This window comes from Myotis yumanensis, unplaced genomic scaffold (assembly GCF_028538775.1).
Source record: "Myotis yumanensis isolate MYYU_CA2020_CCGP unplaced genomic scaffold, mMyoYum1.0.hap1 SCAF_18, whole genome shotgun sequence".
Classification (NCBI taxonomy): domain Eukaryota; kingdom Metazoa; phylum Chordata; class Mammalia; order Chiroptera; family Vespertilionidae; genus Myotis; species Myotis yumanensis.
Genome location: NW_027223769.1, coordinates 10,617,078 through 10,639,013, shown reverse-complemented (window position 1 = coordinate 10,639,013; position 21,936 = coordinate 10,617,078). Strand labels below are relative to the sequence as shown.

Below are 21,936 nucleotides of genomic sequence, written 5' to 3'. Positions count from 1 at the left end.
TCGTTCAACCCCCCAAAGGGGTCTCGACCCACAGGTTGAGAACCACTGCCCTAGACCTTTGGGGGTCCGTGACCTTTGGAGGTCCGTGACCTTTGGAGGCCCGTGACCCCTTGCACCGCGTGAGGCTGACCCTTGCGGGCTCGCAGCCCCTCTTCCTGCGTCTGGCCCCCGCCCCGCTCCGCCCCTCCGCGCGGGCGAGGTGCGCTGGGCGCCGGGCGCCGACCTACCGTTGTGCGCGCCGTTGGCGCACCACGTGGTTTCTGGGCGTCTCGAGGTTTGGGCGGCGGGAGGCGTCGGCGGCGGGGGCGGTGCGGGAGCCACAAGCGCGCCCGCGGCGTCTGGGTTGGAGGACGGAGCGCGTCGCCTGTGGTGCGTGGCGGGCCGGGGCTGCGGGGCCGAGAACGGGGATGTGGGGTCCGAAGCGGGGCGTGCGGAGTCCGAGGCGGCGAGCGGGGAGGAGTCGCGACCCCCACGGAGCGCGGAGGCGGGCACTCCTAGAGACTCCGCTTTTGTCTCCCAAGTTTATTCCTAGTGACTTGCGACGGAGACCCGGGAAGGGGCGCGGCCGTGACGGTGTTATCGTCCCAGGGCGAGCCCGCGGGGTGCAGCGAGGCGCTGGGAAGATGCTCGAGGTCCTGGTGCTGAAGGTGAGCGAGCGGGAAGCCCGGAAGCCCGAGCGGGCGGTGGACGCCCCAGCTCCCCTGCAGGTCCTTCCGGTGGGGGTGCCGGATGCGGTCCTGGATTCTTCTTTTTTAAAAAAAATTTTTTTTTTGTTTTATTGCTTAAAGTATTAGAAAGAGTATTACATATGTCTCCTTTTTTTCCCCCCTTGACATTCCCCCGGCCTCCCCTACCCCGCAGTGTCTTGTGTCCATTGGTTATGCTTATCTGCCTGCCGGTCCTGGATTCTTTAAGTAGAACCACCGACATTTGAGCGCAGCGGAGCCCCATGCACTGTGTAGGCCATAGCATAAAAAGTTATTCGCTGTTTTTCCGAAATTCAGATGAATGCGCGTGGCCAGTATTTACTAATCCAGAAGCTTAGGGGGTGGGCCGGACTGTTCTCCCACGCACCCCGCCCGGGTCCGCGCTGGTTGAGGGCTCCTGCAGGCCCAGGTCGGTGGATACGGGGACCCTGACCTGTTCTCCCGACATGGGTCCTCTCCAGGGGTCACTACCCCCGTTGGACAGGGGCTGGGTGACCGGTAACTCCCTTCCCTCCCAACCCCTCATACATGCGTTTGGTCTCCATTCGTGGTGACTCCCGTCTGCTCCGCGCCTCAGGGCCTGGATCCTTGGAGCTGGGATGGGGGGCGCGGGGTGGGCGGTGCGGCCCGGGCTCACCCCATGTGAAGCCTGCTGAGTGGGGCCAGCAGGTGCAGTTTCTCAAGGTCTTTGAATCAGGTGAGTGTACCTTGGCGATGCACGGGACTTGGGAAGGCGTGCTGTGTTCACCATGTTACTTGGAGGAAGGAGTTTATAAACCAGAGCAAAGGGGTGGGTTTTGGTTCCTGGGAAAAAAGGAAATATAAATTATGTTGTTGTTTTTTTAAAATCATATTTCATTGGGCAGAAGAGAGGGCCTTAACAAATGATGGGATTTTTAAAAAAATCAAACTTTACGTTCCTATTTTATGTCATGTTATTTTATATGAATTGAGATTCATAAACATTTGAAGTACCTGATTTTGACAGAGGATTTGCTCTGAGACTTTTAGGGGTTTCAGATCTATCTGGCAAACTCCTCTACCATCTGCCCTAAATAGACTAGTATAATATCTCCTTAGAAAGATAGGGCTTGCCTGGCCCACACGGCTCAGTGTTTGAGCGTCAGGAGGTCACTGGGATTCCGGTCAGGGCACATGCCCGGGTTGTTGGTGTGCAGGAGGCAGCCAGTCAGTGATTCTCTCTCATCTGTGTTTCTAACTCTTTCCCGCTCCCTAACACGTAAAGATAGGACTCTCCCAGGGGTACAGATCCTGCCACATGCTAATCCATCAGGCTAGAACTCTGGCAGGAGGAGCTAGACTTAAACTGCCTGGAACTTGGGAACCTCTCTCTCTTTCAATTGGATTCAGGAACCTTTTTATCTACCCCCTCAGCTTTGGTCTGCCCCCAACTTCCTGCTCTTACCATGCTCACACTGAGCAAACTTTCTAGACAGTATAGGAGTATTCATTTCCCCAAGTGTGGTGTAAGTACCAGTTGTTTTCCAGATTAATTTAGCTTTTACACGGATGAAATATTTTTCCCCAGGTGTCCATCAGTAGATGAATGGACAAGCAAAATTTGGAAGATACATTCAATGGAATATTATTCAGTTCTAAAAAGGAAGGAGCCCTGGCTGGTGTTCTCAGTGGATAGAGTGCGGCAAGTACACTGAAGGGTTGTGGGTTCAATTCCCGGTCAAGGGCATGTACCTGGGTTACAGGTTCGATCCCTGGCCCTGGTTGGGGCATGTGCAGGAGGCAACCAATTAATGTGTGTCTCTTGCCTCCCTCCATCCCTTCCACTCTCTAAAAATCAGTGGGAAAAATATCCTCAGGTGAGGATTAACAAAAATATACAAAGGATTCTGGTGATCCAGTTCCATTCAAGTCCCAGCTCTTTGGGTCCTTGGGGGCTTTGATTCTCCCTGCTATTTATTTATTTATTTACTTACTTACTTACTTACTTACTTATTTGGGTTTATCCTTACTGAGGATATTTTTTCCATTGAGTTTTAGGGGGTGGGGGGGAAGAGAAGCATTGACGTGAGAGAAACACATAGTTTGGTTGCTTCCTGCACATGCCCTGACTAGGGCCAGGTATTGAACCAGCAACCCAGGTATGTGCCCTTGACCAGGAATCCAACCTGCGACCCTTTGGTGCATGGGCCAATGCTCTAACCACTGAGAACACGCTCCAGGGCGGTTCTGGGTGTTGTAGAAGGTCAAAATTCTCTCCTGTGAGCTTGCTTTGGTTACATGTCTTAGGTCAGTGGTTCTCAACCTTGGCTGCACATTAGAATCACCTGGGAATCTTTTTAAAATCCTGATTTATGGGCCTCATCCTCCGGAAATTCTGTTTCTTTGTTATGGGGTGGGGCCACAACATTAGTAACAAAGAAACAGAATGGATACATGAGGTAAGTACATAAACAGAATTTCTGAGGCCCAGAAATCAGGATTTTAAAAAGATTCCTAGGTGATTCTAATGTGCAGCCAAGGTTGAGAACCACTGACTTAGGTTATCCCTGAAAAACAACTCAGCATCTAATTAGAAACAGGACAAGGCCAGTTTGAGCTTGTTCTGGGGTTACACACATCTCAAAGGGATGGGAAGGATTCACAACTGTAAGCCCTTTAGTAAAGGGAGGTTAACGGCATTTGTCAGGTGTTGGCCAGAACAAACAATAAATTCTCCTGGCAGGCATTTTATTTTATTTTTTTTAAATTATTTTTTTAAAAATATATTTTATTGATTTTTTTACAGAGAGGAAGGGAGAGAGATAGAGAGTTAGAAACATCGATGAGAGAGAAACATCGATCAGCTGCCTCCTGCACATCTCCTACTGGGGATGTGCCCGAAACCCAGGTACATGCCCTTGACCGGAATCGAACCTGGGACCTTTCAGTCTGCAGGCCGACGCTCTATCCACTGAGCCAAACCGGTTTCGGCCTGGCAGGCATTTTAGAGGGGGACTGGTCATTGTGGGGACACAGCCTTATGCGGCTGGAAGCCACACTAGAGTTTGGGTGGCCTCTTAGTGCAGAGGTTGAGACAAGTCCGCGTGCTGAGAGTTCTACAGTTCACATGAGCAGCAGCTATTCTTTCAACCGTCCAATGCTGCTTTTCTCTGGACTCCTTGGAGTCTTACCTGCACAATTCAGGGGGTTTTCTGATGCAGACTTTAGGGCTCTCCCTCTGTGGCTCTTCAGAATTTCTCCCCTTAATTTATAGCTGCTCTGGCAGGTCCATCCTCTGTTCTCTCCTCCAGCCACAGACTGTGACTTTCTGCTTGAGTTTGTAGCTGCTCTGCAGCACCTGGACTGGGGAGGGTTCCCGAAAGCTGCGTGTAAATGGTAGAAAGAATACTAATGCGAACACCTATATTCCTGCCACCTGGTACTTAGAAGCCAAATCTTAGGATGTCATTGCTTTTAGGCTCTTTCAGGAGGAAGAATTAGGAAATGGATACATGAGAAAAGTACATAAATGAGTTCCTATTTTCAATTCAAATTTAACTTTTCATTTTATATTTGTACCTTTAACAGTGAAAATCTTAGTTTCTAAGATAATAAGATACATTCAGAGAAATCTGACTTCCATCTCTGTCCTTTCTAGCCCACTTCTGGCTTCCTCTGTAGGTAATAATTTGTATTTGGTTTTGTTATCTACCATCATTTATTTCTTTTTACATGAGCAGAATGTATATTTCCTCTCTTTTAAAAAATAATGTATTTTTATTGATTTTAGAGAGGAAGGGAGAGAGAGAGAAACATCAATGATGAGAATCATTGATCAGCTGCTTCCTACATGCCCCCTGCTGGAGATCAAGCCCACAAACAGGCATGCGCCTGACCAGGAATCGAATCGAAACCTCCTGGTTCATAGGTCAATGCTCAACCAGTGAGCACATCAGCCAGGGTATTTCCTCTCTTTCTTATGAAAGACATAGGATACTAAAAACATTGTCTGAACCTTGCCTTTATATTTTATTATGGACATTTTCAAAATACAGGAGCTCAAGGATATTGATCTCTGCTTTTTGAGTCACAGTACATAATAAAGAATTACATATTATTGATGACATGTTTTAGATTTTATTTTTGTGTCTTTTATCTTTTTTTCTAGCTTTATTGAAAGGTAATTAACTGTAACATTGTGTAAGTTTAAGGTGTACAACATGATGATTTGATATGCATGTATATTGAGGGTCTTTTATCTTTGGTCTGACCATTTAAGACAGGTGCTTATCAAGAATTTGTTAGATCACTTAAATTAGAAACAGTCATTGTGATTCTAAGTTTTATTGTTTTGTGGTCCTACTTTGAAATCATGCATTGTTTTGTTTGTCTTAAACTTTTACAGATTGAAGATCCAGGTTGCTTCTGGGTTATTATAAAAGGGAATTGTCCCTTTTTAGATCATGAAATTGACTACCAAAAACTAAATAGCGCCATGAATGACTTCTATAATAGCACGCGTCAAGACATAGAAATAAAACCATTAATGTTGGAAGAAGGGCAGGTATGTATCTAAATGTGCTTTAAGCATGATCTCTTGAAATACTACTCAAAATATAGAATATTTTGGCAACTAAGATGATAAAAGCTTTTGGAGTATTCTGTTGCTTGTAATCATTGCCTTGTGTTAAGTTCTTTTGGCTGCACAAGATTTAGGCTAATCATGGGACATGGCAGTTGTATAGGGTCATATGGGGCAACGGGAGATGGAGTGTCATGTAAATTCAGGCATTGGGGCCATCCTCTTGAGGCTGACGATTATTTTAGATCTATCACAGGTGTCGGCACCTCAGCAGAGGGTATGGGGTTTGCAGTCTAGGGTTGATGCCTCCCTTGTAGTTTGCCCATGACTTTGGTCATCTCGTGCTCCTTTATGTTTCTTACCCTAAATCATTGTCCTTCCTTGCTTTCTTGTAGCCTCAAGTCCCAATCCTATTGTCTGGTTCTGTCTACAGATCAGTTATTTCTCAGAAAAGTTTGAATTTTTCTAATAGCATGATTGGAAAAGATTTATAAACTGAGGAGAATTAGAAACAATTTTAATTCCTTTCCCTCTCAAAAATCATCATTCATAACATTAATTTTCCCCCCATACCATTGCTTTAAGAAATGGAAACCAGGTCAGTTGTCCTTTTAAAATATTCCACTTAAAAAAAATACTCCACATTTAAAAGAAACACTCCACGTTTTGGATAGCCTGATTGCTTCCTAGAGGTGGTGGTAGTGAACTTTCCCTCTGTATACCCTGTATTTTCTGTGGTCCAATAGTTAAAGCTTTGATTGGATTTAGGGTCACTTGCCTCCCACCCCCTGGAACGATTGGTACTATGAGCTTCATCTTGTATTGAATTGGGACATAATATCACTTTTGGTGATGCTGAGATTGACCAGTGGATTTAGATGGTGACAGCCTGAGCTCTCCCTGCTGGTGGTGCCATCAGCTTTTCACGTCATGGTTGTACCATCCAGTGGTTACCACTGCCCCAATCAGTGCTTTCACTTCAGCTTGCAAATTGGTCGTTTTCACATTTCTTCTGCGTTCACGAGCTGGAGTTCTTCTGCAGAGAACGTTCCCTCATCTGTTGGGATTGTTTGGCTACCCTGACATAATACAGTTTATCCTGGAAAGTTAGAAACATTACTTGATTCTTTCTCTTATCAATTTTTAGCATAGTGATTTGTGCCTAGTTATCTACATTGGTGTCCACAGGGTGTTTTGTTTCTCTTTTTTATTTTTTAAGCCATAAGTATTGAACTCATGGCTTTTAATACATTCATCGTGGCTTTTAATACATTCATCAGGTATAATCACTGTTCTTGATGCCTAACTTATTCCATTTTTGACTAGTGGGAACCCTAACATACCACAACTTCAAAGTTAACTGCCTTGTGAATTAGTACCTATTCAGACCATTCCTACAAGTTACTTTGACTTAAGAATTAAACGGAAGTAACCTCCATCCTTTGGCAGAATATGTCTTGAATTATTTGAGTTTTGCAGAATGGCTGCACTATGTTTTCCAACTTTAATTCCTGAGGGCAGGATTCTCAGTTCGCCCACTTCTTCCTTGTTGGGCACAGCTGTCCCCACTGGGACACTTTATATTTGGTTTGCCTGTGTGTGGATTGCCGTTGAGTCGCTTGTGGCCTGGCAGTCTTGTGGGACAGTCAGGATGCCACGCCTGACAATTCAGCAGGGTAGTTTCCCTAAAAGGGGACTACAGAAAAATTTTTTAAAAATGTATTATTATTATTTTAATCCTCACCCAAGGATATTTTTTAAAATTGATTTTTGTTTTTTAAATTTTTATTGATTTCAGAGAGGAAAGGAGAGGGAGATAGAAACATCAGTGATGAGAGAGAATCATTGATTGGCTGCCTCCTGCACGCCCCACAGTGGGGATTGAGCCCACAATCTGGGCATGTACCCTGACCGAGTATCGAACCATGACCTCCTGGTTCATAGGTCGATGCTCAACCATTGAGCCACACCAGCTGAGCTAAACTTGATTTTTAGAGAAAGAGGAAGGGAGGGAGGGAATGAGGAAAGGAGGGAGGGAGAGAGAGAGAAAGAAAAAATTCAATTGGTTGCCTCCTTTATACCCTCTGACTAAGGGATAGAACCCACAACCTTTTGATGCATGGGATAATGCTCCAAGCAACTGTGCCACTCAACAAGTCACTCAACAAGTCACTCAAGTCGATTTTGAAGATTTTAGTACAGGCCAAACACTGTTCTAGGTGTTGGGAGGATGGCAATAAACAAAACAGACAAAAATCCACATCACAGAGCTGACTTACAGGAGTGTGAGGTAGTAAACAAGTGTCAGAGGGCAGTGAAAGCCATGGAAGGAACATGGGGAAGATGACCTGGGGTTGAGGTTTCGTTTCTGAAGCTTTGATTTAAGAAGCTTTTCTTTAAATTGTCCTTTAAGCAGTCAAAAGGATTGTAGGAAAAAAAAGAGCGAAGTAGAATTCAGTGTCCTGTGTTCTTGACTTAGATTCTTTCACTGACCAGCGGTGTCCAGCTTAGGCAGGGCCAGCCTCCTTGAATCTCTTTTCTCTTCTGAAGGTGAAATGTAGGCTGAGGTGATTTTGAGAGGACCTTTAGGCTCCCCTTATATGGCTAGAGATGTTAACACGGAAGTTTTCATTTTGTAGGTTTGTGTGGTTTATTGTCAGGAACTCAAGTGCTGGTGCAGGGCTGTCATTAAGTCAATCGTGTGTTCAGCAGATCATTACCTGGCAGAGTGTTTCCTTGTGGATTTTGCCAAGTACATTCCAGTGAAATCAAAAAAGTACGTATGACTTTTTTTGCCTTATGCTGTTTAAGGAGACAAATGCCAGTTTTAAAGGAGCGTGCCAGTGTTCAAAGTAAGGGGATAGAGGTTGTAAGTTGGAGGTTTTTTTAAAAATATATTTTTTATTGATTTTTTACAGAGAGGAAGGGAGAGGGATAGAGAGCCAGAAACATCGATGAGAGAGAAACATCCATCAGCTGCCTCCTGCACACCCCCAGCTGGGGATTTGCGCGCAACCAAGGTACATGCCCCTGACCGGAATCAATCCCAGGACTCTTCAGTCCGCAGGCTGACGCTCTGTCCACTGAGCCAAACCAGCTAGGACCATTGGTCCACTCTTTTTTGTGCCCGGACCAGGGATCAAACCTGCAACCTGAGGATGAAGCTCAACCAACTGAACTACTGGCCAGGGCTAATACTTAAAAATCTTAAATAAAATTTGCTCCCAAGTTTGATCATTATTTTTCAATGTAAGGAGCCTCATGAGACATTTTTTGTAATCCCTCCCCACTCCCATGCCATGAAATTTTTTAAAAGTATATGTTTTTATTGATTTTACAGAGAGAGGAAGGGAGAGGGAGAGAGAGATAGAAACAATGATGAGGGAAACATCGATGGGCTGCTTCCGGCATGCCCCTTACTGGGGATTGAGCCTGCAATGTGTCCTGACCTGGGATCAAACTAGCGACCTCTTGGTCCATGAGAAGATGCTCAATCCACTGAGCCAGGCCACGCCATGAAATTTTAACATGAGTTATACTGAATACCTATGTATGTACTATATGTATATCTGTGCTTTATACATAAAAAGAGTGCGATCCCTCCTCTCCCCCGCCCAAGAACCAGTGTTTGTCAACTTTGGCAAATGTCTCCATGTATTTCTTGCTGTTAGTGGCTATATTAGAAACAGAAATAATTGGTTTTTGTGTTTTGTTTTTATGTTGTGTATTACGTATATTGGTGTACTTTAAAGACATGTTATGTATAATTTTCTTTATAATTGAACTGTTTCTGTTTCACTGTTAAAGCATCCGAGTTGCAGTAGAAACTTTTATGCAGCTTCCCTACAGAGCGAAAAAATTCAGACTGTATTGTACAAAACCTGTTACATTACACTTTGACTTTTGTGAAGACAGTGCCAAAATTGTGTAAGTACATCTTCTAACATGTTAACTTATTGGTGAAAGACTTAACTGAGTGTCTGATGTATCTATGAGGCTAATTCCTCTTGAGAAGTGCGAAGCGATCTCAAGGGTCTCTTTTTTCTTCAGGAGATACTTTCTGAGTCCGTGTGTGTCAAACCTGGTCATGAGCAGAATTCCCTGGGCAACTCCACCTACAGTGGCTGCAATTGAAGGAGTTAGAGTAGGGTCTGAACTCTGCTTTTCGGCTTCCCTTTTCCCCCCACTTACAGAAAGTAATAACTGCCTGGCCTGTGTGCCCCAGTGGTTGAGGGTCAACCTATGAACCAGGAGGTCACGGCTCGAGTTCCGGTCAGTCGCATGCTCGGGTTGTATGCTCGATCCCCAGGGTGGGGCATGTAGGAGGCAGCCGGTCAATGATTCTCTCTCATCATTGATGTTTCTATTTCTGTCTCCTTCTCCTTTCCTTTCTGAAATCAATAAAAATATATTTTCAAAAGTAATAACTGTAAAGGGTACAACATGTAGGATCATGGAGCATTAAAAGAAAAGTCCGTTGCATTCTTCTCCAGCCCCACTTCCTCTCTTCAAGGGAGGCCTCTGTGACCTGTTTAGGCTCTGAACTTGCAGACCTTTTTCAGAGCTTTTATACATATTCATTTACATGGAGCTTTTATGCACATTACAACCTACTGTCTTATTTGCAAATTTAACTTAATGTATGTTGAAACTCTTTGTACCCTCTTCTGCTTTCTGTCTTTTTCATGGGTAAATAAAATGGCATACTTGCTGTATTTAACCCTTCCTCTTTTGATACCCAGCTAGATTGTTTCCAAACCATTTTGCACTGTACATTTTCATCAAAATATAGATACATCCGTATAAGACATATAGATGTAGAGAGGTATACACATGTGTACACACATACGCACACATGTCACACACATGCACCCCATCTTTGCCTTTTTTCCCTAGTATTTGGCCCCGTTGCCAGTGTTTGTACAGGACAGGTCCCTGTATTGGGCAGTACTGTGTTGAGGGTGTGGCTGTGATCTTTGCAGTCTTGAACAAGACTACCTGAGGTCCATCCTCCCACCTGGGGCTCCTCCCTCTTCCTCCAGAACTGTGGCATTGTGGGAAGAAAAGCTACAGAAACAGCACAACCTTCGTGGAGTCTATGGAGACCCTCCCATCTCAGTTCCTCCAACTCCCATCACCGACAGTCCCCTTGAAATGGTGAATGCATCACTCTTGTGCTGGCCTTGGAAGCTGCACTAAGAAGATACCAAGCCAGCTTGTCTCTACTGAGGTCATTGCAACCTGCCACGCTGCCCAAGCAACCCCAGCCTCCTCCCCTGTCCTTTCAGATCAGTAGCTGCTCACCCTCCTGGGTGACTTGGGTGCCTGCCTGTCCGTGCTCAGCTCTCCCTCAGAGGCGGTCTGCTCCCTGCTCTGCATTACCCCTCTCCCAGCATACTGGGCTCCTCAGGGACCCTCCCAGCCTCGGACACACCCAGCCCCAGGATACCCTCAGTGTAGGCGAAGGCTTTAAGTAACTGATCTTACTGGGTTTTGATTACCTTCTTTGACAAGTACCCTTCATCTAGAATGTGTCTCAATATGCATATTGCAGTTTATAGATTTTATCAAATTTCCCTTCAAAAGGACTAGCGGTTTGTATTTCTGTAATTGGGTGTAGAAAGTGCTGTTTTCCCCACATGACACTGGATATCATCAGGATTTTTCATTTTTGCTTGATGGCTGGGTGACAATGATATATTTTTAAATACATTTGTATTGATTTCAGAGAAGAAGGGAGAGGGGAAGAGAGATAGAAACATCACTTATTTTTTTTTAATTTTAGAAAGGGAGTCTTGGGGACAGGGTCAGGGGGCTAGCCCAGGACAAGATGCTGCTGCCCATTGCTCCCTGGTTGCAAGCCTCGTGGGGACGGTCCCTTAGAGTTTAGAGGATGCATGCTTGTAGGGAATGAGTGTGGAAAGGGAACGGCACAGGCTCCTGGGAGGGAGAGCACACCTAGAACCACTGTCTTTTATTTATTTAGCCTTCTTTTAGAAACCCTTTGTAATTCTCTTGAAGTAATATGCTTAATGTCTTTCTTAGTAAAAAGAAAAATAATATTTTAGTCCGGGCACTGGGCTATGTGCTTATGTACATTACCTCATTTGATCTTTAAAACAACCCTGGGAGGATGGTGGTGGCATCTCTGATAAATAAAACCAGTGGAAAAACAAAACATTTCACTCTAACCTTATTTTACTTTTGTTCCTTGCTTCCAAATATTGGCTTCTCCTGATCTTCCTCTGCCTACAGCTTTTCCTGCAATTTTCTTTTTTAAAAAAGTTTTTATTTTCAATTAAAGTTAGTATATATTGTATTAGTTTCAGGTGTACATCACCGTGATTAGATTATTTAAGTCAGGGGTCCTCAAACTACGGCCCGCGGGCCACATGCAAATACAAATATTGTATTTGTTCCCGTTTTGTCTTTTTACTTCAAAATAAGATATGTGCAGTGTGCATAGGAATTTGTTCATAGTTTTTTTTAAACTATAGTTTGGCCCTCCAACGGTCTGAGGGACAGTGAACTGGCCCCCTGTTTAAAAAGTTTGAGGACCCCTGATTTAAGTGGTCATCTCAATAAATCTTGCACCCATCTGACACCATATTTAGTTATTACAATATTATTGACTATATTCCCTGTGCTGTACTTTACATTCCTGTGACTATTCTGTAACAACCAATTTGTACTTCTTTTTTTTAATATTATTTTTTTGTTAAAAAGTATTTTTAATGATTTCAGAGAGGAAGGGAGAGGGAGAGAGAGATAGAAACATCAATGACGAGAATCATTGATCAGCTGCCTCCTGCATGCCCCGCCCTGGGGATCGAGCCCACAGCACACAACCCTGACATGTGCCCTGACTGAGAATCAAACCGTGACCTCCTGGTTCATAAGTTGATGCTCAACCATTGAGCCATGCCAGACTGGGCCAGTTTGTACTTCTTAATCCCTTCACCTTTTCCCCCCATTCCCCCCATTCCCCCATTCCTCCCTACCGATTTTTATGTGCCACACCTGGGTGTGGGGCCTTTCACTTCCCTGGGTCCACCTCTCCTACCAGTCTTGTCCCTCATACCAATCTCGATGTGGCTTCTTCTTTATATCCTTACTTGTAGAACTTCCGTTTCAGTGAGATTTCAGTTGGTTCTGAATGATGGTTGTTCTGTAGTTTAGTGATTTTGATGTGGTTGTGGGAGGAGGTGAGTACCTACGCCACCATCTTGACCAGAAGTCTTTTGTGATTTTCTTTCCAAAGCATAGGAAAAGGCAAGGTGATAGAAAATGGGCGACAGTGAGAGGGTGTCGGCTGAGTGAGGAATAGCATGAGACAACAGTGGCCACTCTCAGAATGTTGGTTTGACCAACATATTTGGAGGCCTTGCTGTGTGCCAGCCTGTGCTGACCACTGCACACTCAGGATTCCTGCCCCAGCGAGCTTGTGTTCTGTTGGGGAGGCAGCTATGTCCCAGGTAACTGGGAGCAACGGTGTTGGGACAGACGATGGCAGGCCCATTGTCAGTCTCTGCCCGGGTGCAGGCGGCAGCGGTGAGGAGCCCGTTGCAGGCTGCAGCTGGGGCCGTCCCCATTACCTGCATCCTATGCCATTACGTAATGTCGGAAATACCCAGTGAGTGTGTTACAAAATGATGTTAGTGTACTAACCTCAGATTTCTATTTAATGACGTTGCATCTGTTCACCGTTCCAGACCCGCCAAGAAGTGGGACACTGCAGCTATTCAGTACTTTCAGAACATCCTGAAAGGTAAGGCAAGTGTGTCATCACTGCAGCCCGTGTTGAACTGACACCCAAGGTGGTTTAACCTTCAGTTGGGGTGGGGTGGGGGTTTGAGATGTGCGTGCTTAGCTGTGTGGCCCTCCTCATGTGGGTTCATAAGTTATCTGGAGCTTCTTCCACCCCAATGGCACAGTGACGCTGCAGTCCTGGAATTTTTGGGGGTGAATGTGGACATCAGTAATTGAGAGGTGAGGTTAGAAAGAAGCTGTATGGGTAAGAGATGCTTACACAGAAACAATGCCTGCCTCTTAGTTTGCATAGAAGCTGAAGCACTGCAAAATAAATTTACATGCATGTTACTGAACCAGCAACTGATTAAAAGCCCAAGTTATTGTGTAATCATTATTGCTAATTTAAGAGGTATAGGCTGTCTCAGAGCACCTTGCAGTGTGTTCTCTCCATGTTGGTGAGTGTAGCAGTATGACATGGAGACTCACTTGTGGCAGCTGCCCAAACCCCTGGCAGGCAAGAGCCACATAACTGTGCCCGCCTCCGAGGGCTGTTTGAGAAGTCGTGGGTGTGAGCTCTTGGAGTGCTGCCTGTACCTGTTGAGGTCCTGGCCCCTCTCCTCTGCTGCCCCACTGTCCGGTTAAAGCAGGGTGTGGAACCTTTTTTCTGTCAAAGGCCATTTGGCATCATTCTCGGGCCATACACAGTTATCAGCTTAAAAATTAGCCTGCTACATCTGGTCAAACATTTAATTAACTCACCCCTAATGCATTGGCAGGGCCAGACCAAGTGATTTCATGGGCCTTATATGGCCCTCGGGCCAGATCTTCCCCACCCCTCTGTTAAAGAAACAGCCAGATGCTGTGAGAAATCGGAGGTTGGGGTGAGGGTTGCTGGTTTTGGAGTTTCGGTCCTTGTGAGCCTAGTGGGGAATCCTGGGAGACAGTTTGGAAAGGCAGAGTGCCTAGGTTTGAATACTGCCCTGTTTCTGCTGTGGAGCCTTCGCTGAGCCTGGTCTCTTCACGTGTACAGTGACTCTCAAAGGTTATGGTAAGAGTGAAATGAAATACGTTTGTAAAGGACTTAGCATGGTGTCCACTAGGTACCCATACATGGAGCTGCTGGATTAGTAAGTCTCCGAGAGGGTCAAGAGCTCTGCTCTGTGGGCATTTGGAAGGTGGACCTGGATGAAAGACTGTGGGTGGATGGGGACAGGACACAGGCTGCCTGCCTGCCAGGAGAGCCTCCCCTCGACTTGCCCACCTGCAGACCTTCCTGCATTCAGACCCACCTGCAGGGGAAGCTGTCGGGCCTGTGGTGCAGGGTAACTGGAAGTGGCTAGCAGAGATTAATAGGTGGGAAATAGTCCAGTTGTTTCAAATATACTTTTGATATCAGCTAATTAATGTTTTCATTTATGCCACTTAGCAACTACCCAGGTGGAAGCCAAATTATGTGCTGTAGAAGATGATACTTTTGAGGTTTATCTTTATGTAACTATAAAAAATGAAAAAGTAAGTGGAAAAATTGTATTTTAAAAATAGTTTACCATTGTTTAAAAACCTTATTTTAATAAAACAGAATAAACACCTAACGAAACAATGTCATTCACACAATAAGAAATTTTCTTAATCTTTCAAGGTCTGGCTTAGATCAGAAGTTAGCAGGACTGTTTCTTCTTTTAATTCCTTCAATAATTACTTTAGTGTTTTATTTAGACAGCATTTTATTTAGTAATTGACAAGAAATTATTCCTATTGTGATGAGTATGAAATGTTATTTCCTTATAAGCGGACATAATTTTTATAAATACATACATTTGGTATAGTTCACTGCTTCTCCCACCCCACAATTTTCTCATCATGTATAATATGTACACATTGTGGAGACTTCAGATAACAGCCCTGGCTGGTTTGGCTCAGTGGATAGAGTGTCATCCTGCGGATTGAAGGGTCCTGGGTTCAATTTCAGTCAAGGGCATGTACCTCGGTTGCAGGCGCCTCCCTGGCCCAGGCCCTAGTCAGGGCTCATGTAGGAGACAACCAATTGATGTGTTTCTCTCAAATCGATTTTTCTCTCTGTCTTTCCCTCTCTCTTCTACTCTCTCTGAAAATCAGTGGAAAAATATCCTCGGGTGAGGATTAAAACAAATAAAAAAATTCAGATAACAGAAGTAGAAAGAAAGTGGGCATCACATGTGAGCGCCCTGCTCCAGTTATGAGCTGTTAGCATTTGGTCACCTTTATAAAGGGTGGTACAGGGTGCAGCTCAGCACCTTGTGTGGCGGTAGCTAGAGATGCTGATTAGACTGCTTGGGGCCCACAGAGGCCATCTAAATCACAGATTTATTTAAACATTTTATTTTGAAATATTTTTACAGTTCAGACAAGATGTAAACATAGTGCAGAGTTGTGTATTTGCTTTACCTGGGTTCCCCTAATGTTAACCGTACAAACCAGTGGCTCAGTGATTAAAACCAGAAAATTAACACTGATAAAAATACTATTTTTAGAAAATCTACAGATCTTATTTGAATTTTACCAGTGTTCCCACTAATTTCCTTTCTCTGTGCTAGGATCTGATCGAGGATCCCACTTGTATCTGGTTGCCATGTCTCTAGTCTCCTCAGTCTTTCCTCATAAGACCTTGAGATTTATGAAGAGTACTGGCTAGTTATTTTGTGGAATGTCACTCAATTTTTATTTTATTTTTTAATTTAAATTCTTTATTATTAAAAGTATTACATATGTCTCCTTTCCCCCCCATTGACCTGTCCCCGCCGGCTCCCGCCTCCCAGCACAGGCCCTCATCTCCCTACTGCCTGTGTCCATTGGTTCAGCTTATATGCATGCATACAAGTCCTTTGGTTGATCTCTTACCTTCCCTGCTCCCAGCCTCCCTTACTTTCCCTCTGAGGTTGGACAGTCTGTTAGATGCTTCTGTGTCTCTGGATCTATTTTTGTTCATCAGTTTATGTTGTTCATTATATCCCACAAATGAGTGAGATCATGTGATACCTTTCTCCAACTGGCTTATTTCTCTTAGCATAATGCTCTCCAGGTCCATCCATGCTGTTTCAGTTTTTTTTTTTAAAAAAAAAAAAAATGTTTTCTCATGTTTAGATTGAGTTTCTAAAAAATTTTTTAAAATATATTTTTATTTCAAAGAGGAAGGGAGTTGGAGCGAGAGATAGAAACATCAATGATGAGAGAGAATCATTGATTGGCTGCTTCCTGCACGCCCCCTACTGGGGATCGAGCCCACAACCCCGGGCATGTGCTCTGACCAGGAATTGAACCATTACCTCCCGGTTCATAGGTTGATACTCAACCACTAAACAGCCAGGTAGAGTTTCTAAGTTTTTAGCAAAGATGCTGCAAGAGTGAGATTGAACCCTTTTTAATGCATCATATGAGAAGGTTCATGATGTTGATATGTCTCATCACTAGTCATGTTTACCTTGATCAGCTGGGTAAGGTGGTATCTGCTTTTTTGAAATGATTAAGCATCTTATGGGGGAATACTTTGAGACTGTGCAAATATCTATCAGTGATTCTGGCCTCAAAACTTATTTCTGTGGTATTTGCCCATTTCCATCATGCCTTTTACTTTTTTTTAAAATCCTCATCCGAGGATATTTTTCCATTTACTTTTTTTTTTTTTTAGAGAGAGTAGATGGGAGGGAGGAGTAGGAGGAAAGGGGGGAGGGGAGAGAGAGAGAGAGAGAGAGAGAGGGAAACCTCCATGTGAAAGAGACACATTGATTGTTTGCCTTCTGCATGTGCCCGAGGGGGGCCGGGGATTGAACCTGCAGCTGAGGTACGGTGCCCTTGACTGGAATTGAACCTGTGCCCCTCAGTCTGCAGGCCAACGCTCTAACCAGTGAGAAAACCAGCCAGGGCTCTACATTTTTCATTGTAATTATGTAAAGAATAACTGTTCCTTCTCCCCCATTTATTAACTGATTCAATAATTTATGTTAGTATGGACTCCTGGGTATTTATTTTACCCTGGGTGATATAATTCATTACTATCATTATTTTCTTGCTCAAATTGTCACAGATTTGTCCATTAGGAGCTTTTTCAAAGTGCCTTATGTTCTCCATCATTGTTGAAAACTCCCTACTTTCTCTACTACAAGATACTCCTGGCTAATTTGGTCATTTTCCAGTTTCAGGCCTAGACTCAACCACTGCTCCAATAAGTTCATTTTATTGACAAATGGTATTTAGGTATTGGGATCAGGGCACTAGGTATTCTCATTGCTACTGCGATGTCATTGATTGTAGGCCCTCTCAGCAGACAGGAAATATAGGGTGTCCCAAAAATGTATACACACCCTTTGAATAATTATAAAGGCAGTGTTTATTAAAATACATTTCATTTTTGAAATTGAACTATCAGCTATTAAAGTATGTATACATTTTTGAGGGACACCCTGTATCTGTCTATATGCTAACCAATGCATACATACATCTGCATTTGTTTCTAGATCTGTCCATCTGTACATATATTAAGTACCTCTAATTTCAATCCAGCACCTCCCCTTTCCTGATTCTTCAAAAAAATTTTTAAATGCTGATTTTTAGAGGAAGGGGTGAGAGAGAGAGAGACATTGATGTGAGAGAGAAACACAGATCATTTACCTCCCGCACACGCACGGACCTGGGATGGAACCTGCAACCTGGGCATATGCCCTGACCAGGAATTGAAACCACCACCCTTTGGTGTATGGGGCGATGCTCCAACCAACTGAGCCACACCGGCCAGGGCCCTTTCCTCATTCTTGACATCTGTCTCCTAGTATTCATGTAAAGTGATTTAGAATTGCTAACCCACATTCCCATGAAAAATAAATTTATCTTTAACCTTACAGAATGCAGCCAAAACTCTGTTTTCCAAAGTAACCTAGGTTTGTTCTTTTCCCCCTAACCTCTTCAGTGTGATTATTTTACTTGTTTTTAATGAAGTTGTTACTTTTTGTATTGTATTTAGGTTCCCCACATCCTTGTTTATTTTACCTATGACTTTTCATTACTTATTTTACTACCTGAAAATGCCAAAATGTTGGCTATGGGAACAGTCTTGTAAACACATCCTTTAAGCAAGTTCTCTACTAACCTGCTTCTTTCTTCTTGCTTTCAAGAGTAGGTTTCTCTTTCTCGCTGGGTATGGTTGTGTGTGGATGATAACTTGCTCTTACTTTAAGGTGGTGAAGTATAGGAGGCAAGCTTAGCGGAGAGAACTAACAGAGGGTGCAGGAGGTCATATTTGCCAGAAAGAGAAATATAGGGGCAACAGTTTCCAGCTTTCAAAGGAAGCACAAGGATGTGTCCCAGTGTGTTCTTTTGTTTGCCTGGCTTCTTTCACTCAACAAAATTATTTTAAGACTAGAGGCCCGGTGCAGGAAGATTCCTGCAAGAATAGGGCTTCCTTGGGCCTATTCCTGCAAGAATAGGGCTTCCTGAGGCCACTGCCTCGCTCCCTCCCTTCTACGCCACTAATCTCCCTCCCATCTCTGCTGCCTCACTCCCTTCTGTGTCCACTGCCTCAGCTCCGCTCCTGTCTCCATTCCCTTCTCCCATTTTGCTCCCTTCTGCAGCGCTTGGCTTCCTTCTACACTGTCTTCAGTCTTTGCTCTGGGTCGGGTCGCACACGGGACGCCTGGTTGGCGGCTGGGCGGGCTGGCGGATCGCTGCTGACCCGCCCGGCCGCCCCAGGTCGGGCGGCACACGGGACACCTGGATGGCGGCCGGGTGGGCCAGCGGATCGCTGCTATCCTGCCCCGCCGCCCTGGGTTGGGTTGCAGATAGCAGGCCCGGATGGCGGCCGGGCAGGCCGGCAGAGGGCGCTGTCCCGCCCCACCGCCCCAGGTCGCAGATAGCAGGTCCGGATGGTGGCGGGGCAGGTGGCAGATGGCGCTATCCCGCCATGCCTGCAGTATGCAAATTTAACGGCCATCTTTGTTGGGTTAATTTGCATACTCTTCTGATGGGCTGATGGGCGTAGTGAAGGTATGGTCAATTAGCATCTTTGTCTTTTATTAGTGTAGACTAGAGGCCCAGTGCACAAAAATTTGTGCACTTGGCGGGGAGAGGGGGTCCCTTAGCCCGGCCTGTGCCCTCTCGCAGTCTGGGACCACTCGGGAGATAATGACCTGCTGGCTTAGGCCTGATCTGGGTGGCAGAGGGCAGACCCAATCCCTAGGTGCAGCCCCTGGTCGGGCTCAGAGCAGGGCTGACTGGGGAGTTGGGGCGCCGCCCCCTGTCATGCACAGAGCAGGGCGGATCGGGAGGTTGCGATGCCACCCCTAGTCACGCTCATGGTAGGGCCGATTGGGGGGTTGGGGCACCGCCCCCTGTCATACTCAAGGCAGGGTTGATAGGGAGGTTGCGGCGCCACCCCCTGTCATGCACAGAGCAGGGCCGATCAGGGGGTTGAGGAGCTCCCCCCGTCACTCGCAGAGCAGGGCCGATAGGGGAATTGGGGCACCGCCCTCTATCACCCACAGAGCAGGGCGGATCAGGGGGTTGGGGCGCCACCACTGTCGCACTCAGGGCAGGGCCGATGGGGGGGGTGGTTGGGGTGCTGCACCCTGTCACACACAGAGCCGCAGGGCGATCAGGGGGTTGGGGAGCTCCCCCTGTCACGCACAGAGCAGGGCCGATCAGGGGGTTGAGGAGCTCCCCCCGTCACAGAGTAGGGCCGATAGGGGGTTGGGGCGCCGCACCCTGTCACACACAGAGCCGCAGGGCAATCAGGGGGTTGGGGCGCCGCCCTCTATCACCCACAGAGCAGGGCCGATCAGGAGGTTGGGGCGCCGCCACTGTCACACTCAGGGCAGGGCCAATGGGGAGGTTATGGCTCTACCCCGTCACACACAGAGCAGGGCCCGTGGGGGGGTGGTTGGGGAGCTCCCCCCTGTCACACACAAAGCAGGGCCGATCAGGGGGTTGGGGCTCCGCACCCTGTCACACAGAGCCGCAGGGCGATCAGGGGGTTGGGGAGCTCCCCCCTATCAAGCACGGAGCAGGGCTGATCAGGGGGTTGGGGCGCCTTCCCCTGTCACGAACAGAGCAGGGCGGATAGGTTGTGGCCTGCCCCCTGTCACACACAGAGCCGCAGGGCGATCAGGGGGTTTGGTCGCTGCCCCCTGTCACGCTGATCCTGGTGCCGGGAGGCCTCGCTGCTCCGCTGATCCCAATGCTGGGAGGCATATTACCCTTTTACTATATAGGATAGAAGCCTGGTGCACGGGTGGGGGCCGGCTGGTTTGCCCTGAAGGGTGTCCTGGATCAGGGTGGGGTCCCGCTTGGGTGCCTGGCCAGCCTGGGTGAGGGGATGATGGCTGTTTGTAGCTGGTCACACCCCCTTCAGGGTGGGGGTCCCGCTTGGGTGCCTGGCCAGCCTGGGTGAGGGGATGATGGCTGTTTGCATCTGGTCACACCCCCTTTATGGTGGGGGTCCCCACTGGGGTGCCTGGCCAGTCTGGGTGAGGGGCTGAGGGCCGTTTTCAGGCTGGCGGGTGACTGAAGCTCCCAACTGCTCCTTTTTTCCTTTTTTTTTTATTCTGGGCCAGCTTTAGCTCTGAGGCTCGGCTCCAGCTATGAGGCCTCTGCTGCTGAAAGCAGGTTTCTGGCCTTTGTTTACCTTCTGTATTTGAAACAATGTTGCGGTCCGGCTGGCTGAAGCCCGGCTGAAAGCAGGTTTCTGGGGTTTTGTTTAGCTTCTATATTTGTTACAATGTTTCTTAGAGAGCAGCTGAGAGGCCGGCAAGGCAGATGGGGAAGCTTGGCTTCCTCCGTCACTGAAGCAAGCAAGCCTCCCTGTTCGCGTCAGCTGCCTGGCTGCCGGCCGCCATCTTGGCTGGCAGTTAATTTACGTATCTCACTGATTAGCCAATGGGAAGGGTAGCGGCCGTACGACTAATTACCATGTTTCTCTTTTATTAGATAGGACTAGAGGCCCAGTGCACAAAATTTGTGCTGGGGGGGGAGTCCCCTCAGCCCAGCCTGCATCCTCTCCAATCCGGGACCCCTTCGACATCCCTCTCACAATCCAGGACCGCTGGCTTCTAACTGCTCACCTGCCTGCCTGCCTGATCGCCCCTAACTGGCCCCCCTGCTAGCCTGATCACCCCTAACCGCCTCTGCCTGCCGCCATGTTCGCCCCTAACTGCCGCCCCCTGCCAACCTGGTTGCCCCAACTGCCCTTCCCCCTCCAGCATGGTTGCCCCTTACTGCCCCCCCTGCCGGCCTGGACGCCCCCAACAACCCCCCTCTGCCTGCCTGGTTTCCCCCAACTGCCCCCCCCCCCCACCAACCTGGTCGCCTCCAACTGCCCTCCCCCCCCCCCGCTGGTCTGGTCACCCCGCGCAGCCTGCTGCTCAGTCGTTTGGTTGTCCTTCACCCCCCTGCCAGCCTTGTCACCCCACTCAGCCTGTTCGGTCATCTGTCTGGTTGTTTCGGATGTGACGGCCCCTGGCTCTTTATATTTATATATATATATATATATATATATATATATATATATATATATATATATATATATGCCATCCATGTTGTTCCTTTTATTGACAAAAACAAAGGAATTGTTTTTGTCTGGATATACTTGTGTGTTTATCCGTTCACTTGTTGATGGACATTTGAGTTGTGGCTAGTTTGGATAATTACAAATAAAACTGCTATGAATATTCATGTACAAGACTTCCTGTGGACGTATGCTTTCATTTCTGGATAGTAGGTATTAAGAGACTACCAAAGCGTTGGCCGGTGTGGCTCACTGGTAGAGTGTCAGTCTGTGCACCGAAGGATTGGGGCACGTGCTGGAGGCAGCGAATTGATGTGTGTCTCTCATATTGATGTTTCTTTCTCTCCCTCTCCTGCCTTCCCTCCCAATCTCTCTAAAAATCAATGGAAAAAAAATCCTCGGGTGAG

General features: G+C 46.5%; 1 protein-coding gene across 1 annotated transcript in view; it reads left to right on the top strand.

The window, feature by feature from the left end:
* The first annotated feature begins 318 nt into the window (after positions 1 to 318).
* TDRD12 (tudor domain containing 12) overlaps positions 319 to 21,936 on the top strand; it is an 87,316-nt gene continuing 65,698 nt past the window's right edge. The window contains exons 1-7 of the mRNA XM_070399100.1: positions 319 to 369; positions 522 to 647; positions 5,074 to 5,232; positions 7,890 to 8,026; positions 9,058 to 9,177; positions 12,963 to 13,018; positions 14,429 to 14,514. Coding sequence (XP_070255201.1) covers positions 624 to 647; positions 5,074 to 5,232; positions 7,890 to 8,026; positions 9,058 to 9,177; positions 12,963 to 13,018; positions 14,429 to 14,514 — 582 coding nt within the window. The 5' untranslated portion in view covers positions 319 to 369; positions 522 to 623. The remainder of the gene's footprint in view (positions 370 to 521; positions 648 to 5,073; positions 5,233 to 7,889; positions 8,027 to 9,057; positions 9,178 to 12,962; positions 13,019 to 14,428; positions 14,515 to 21,936) is intronic.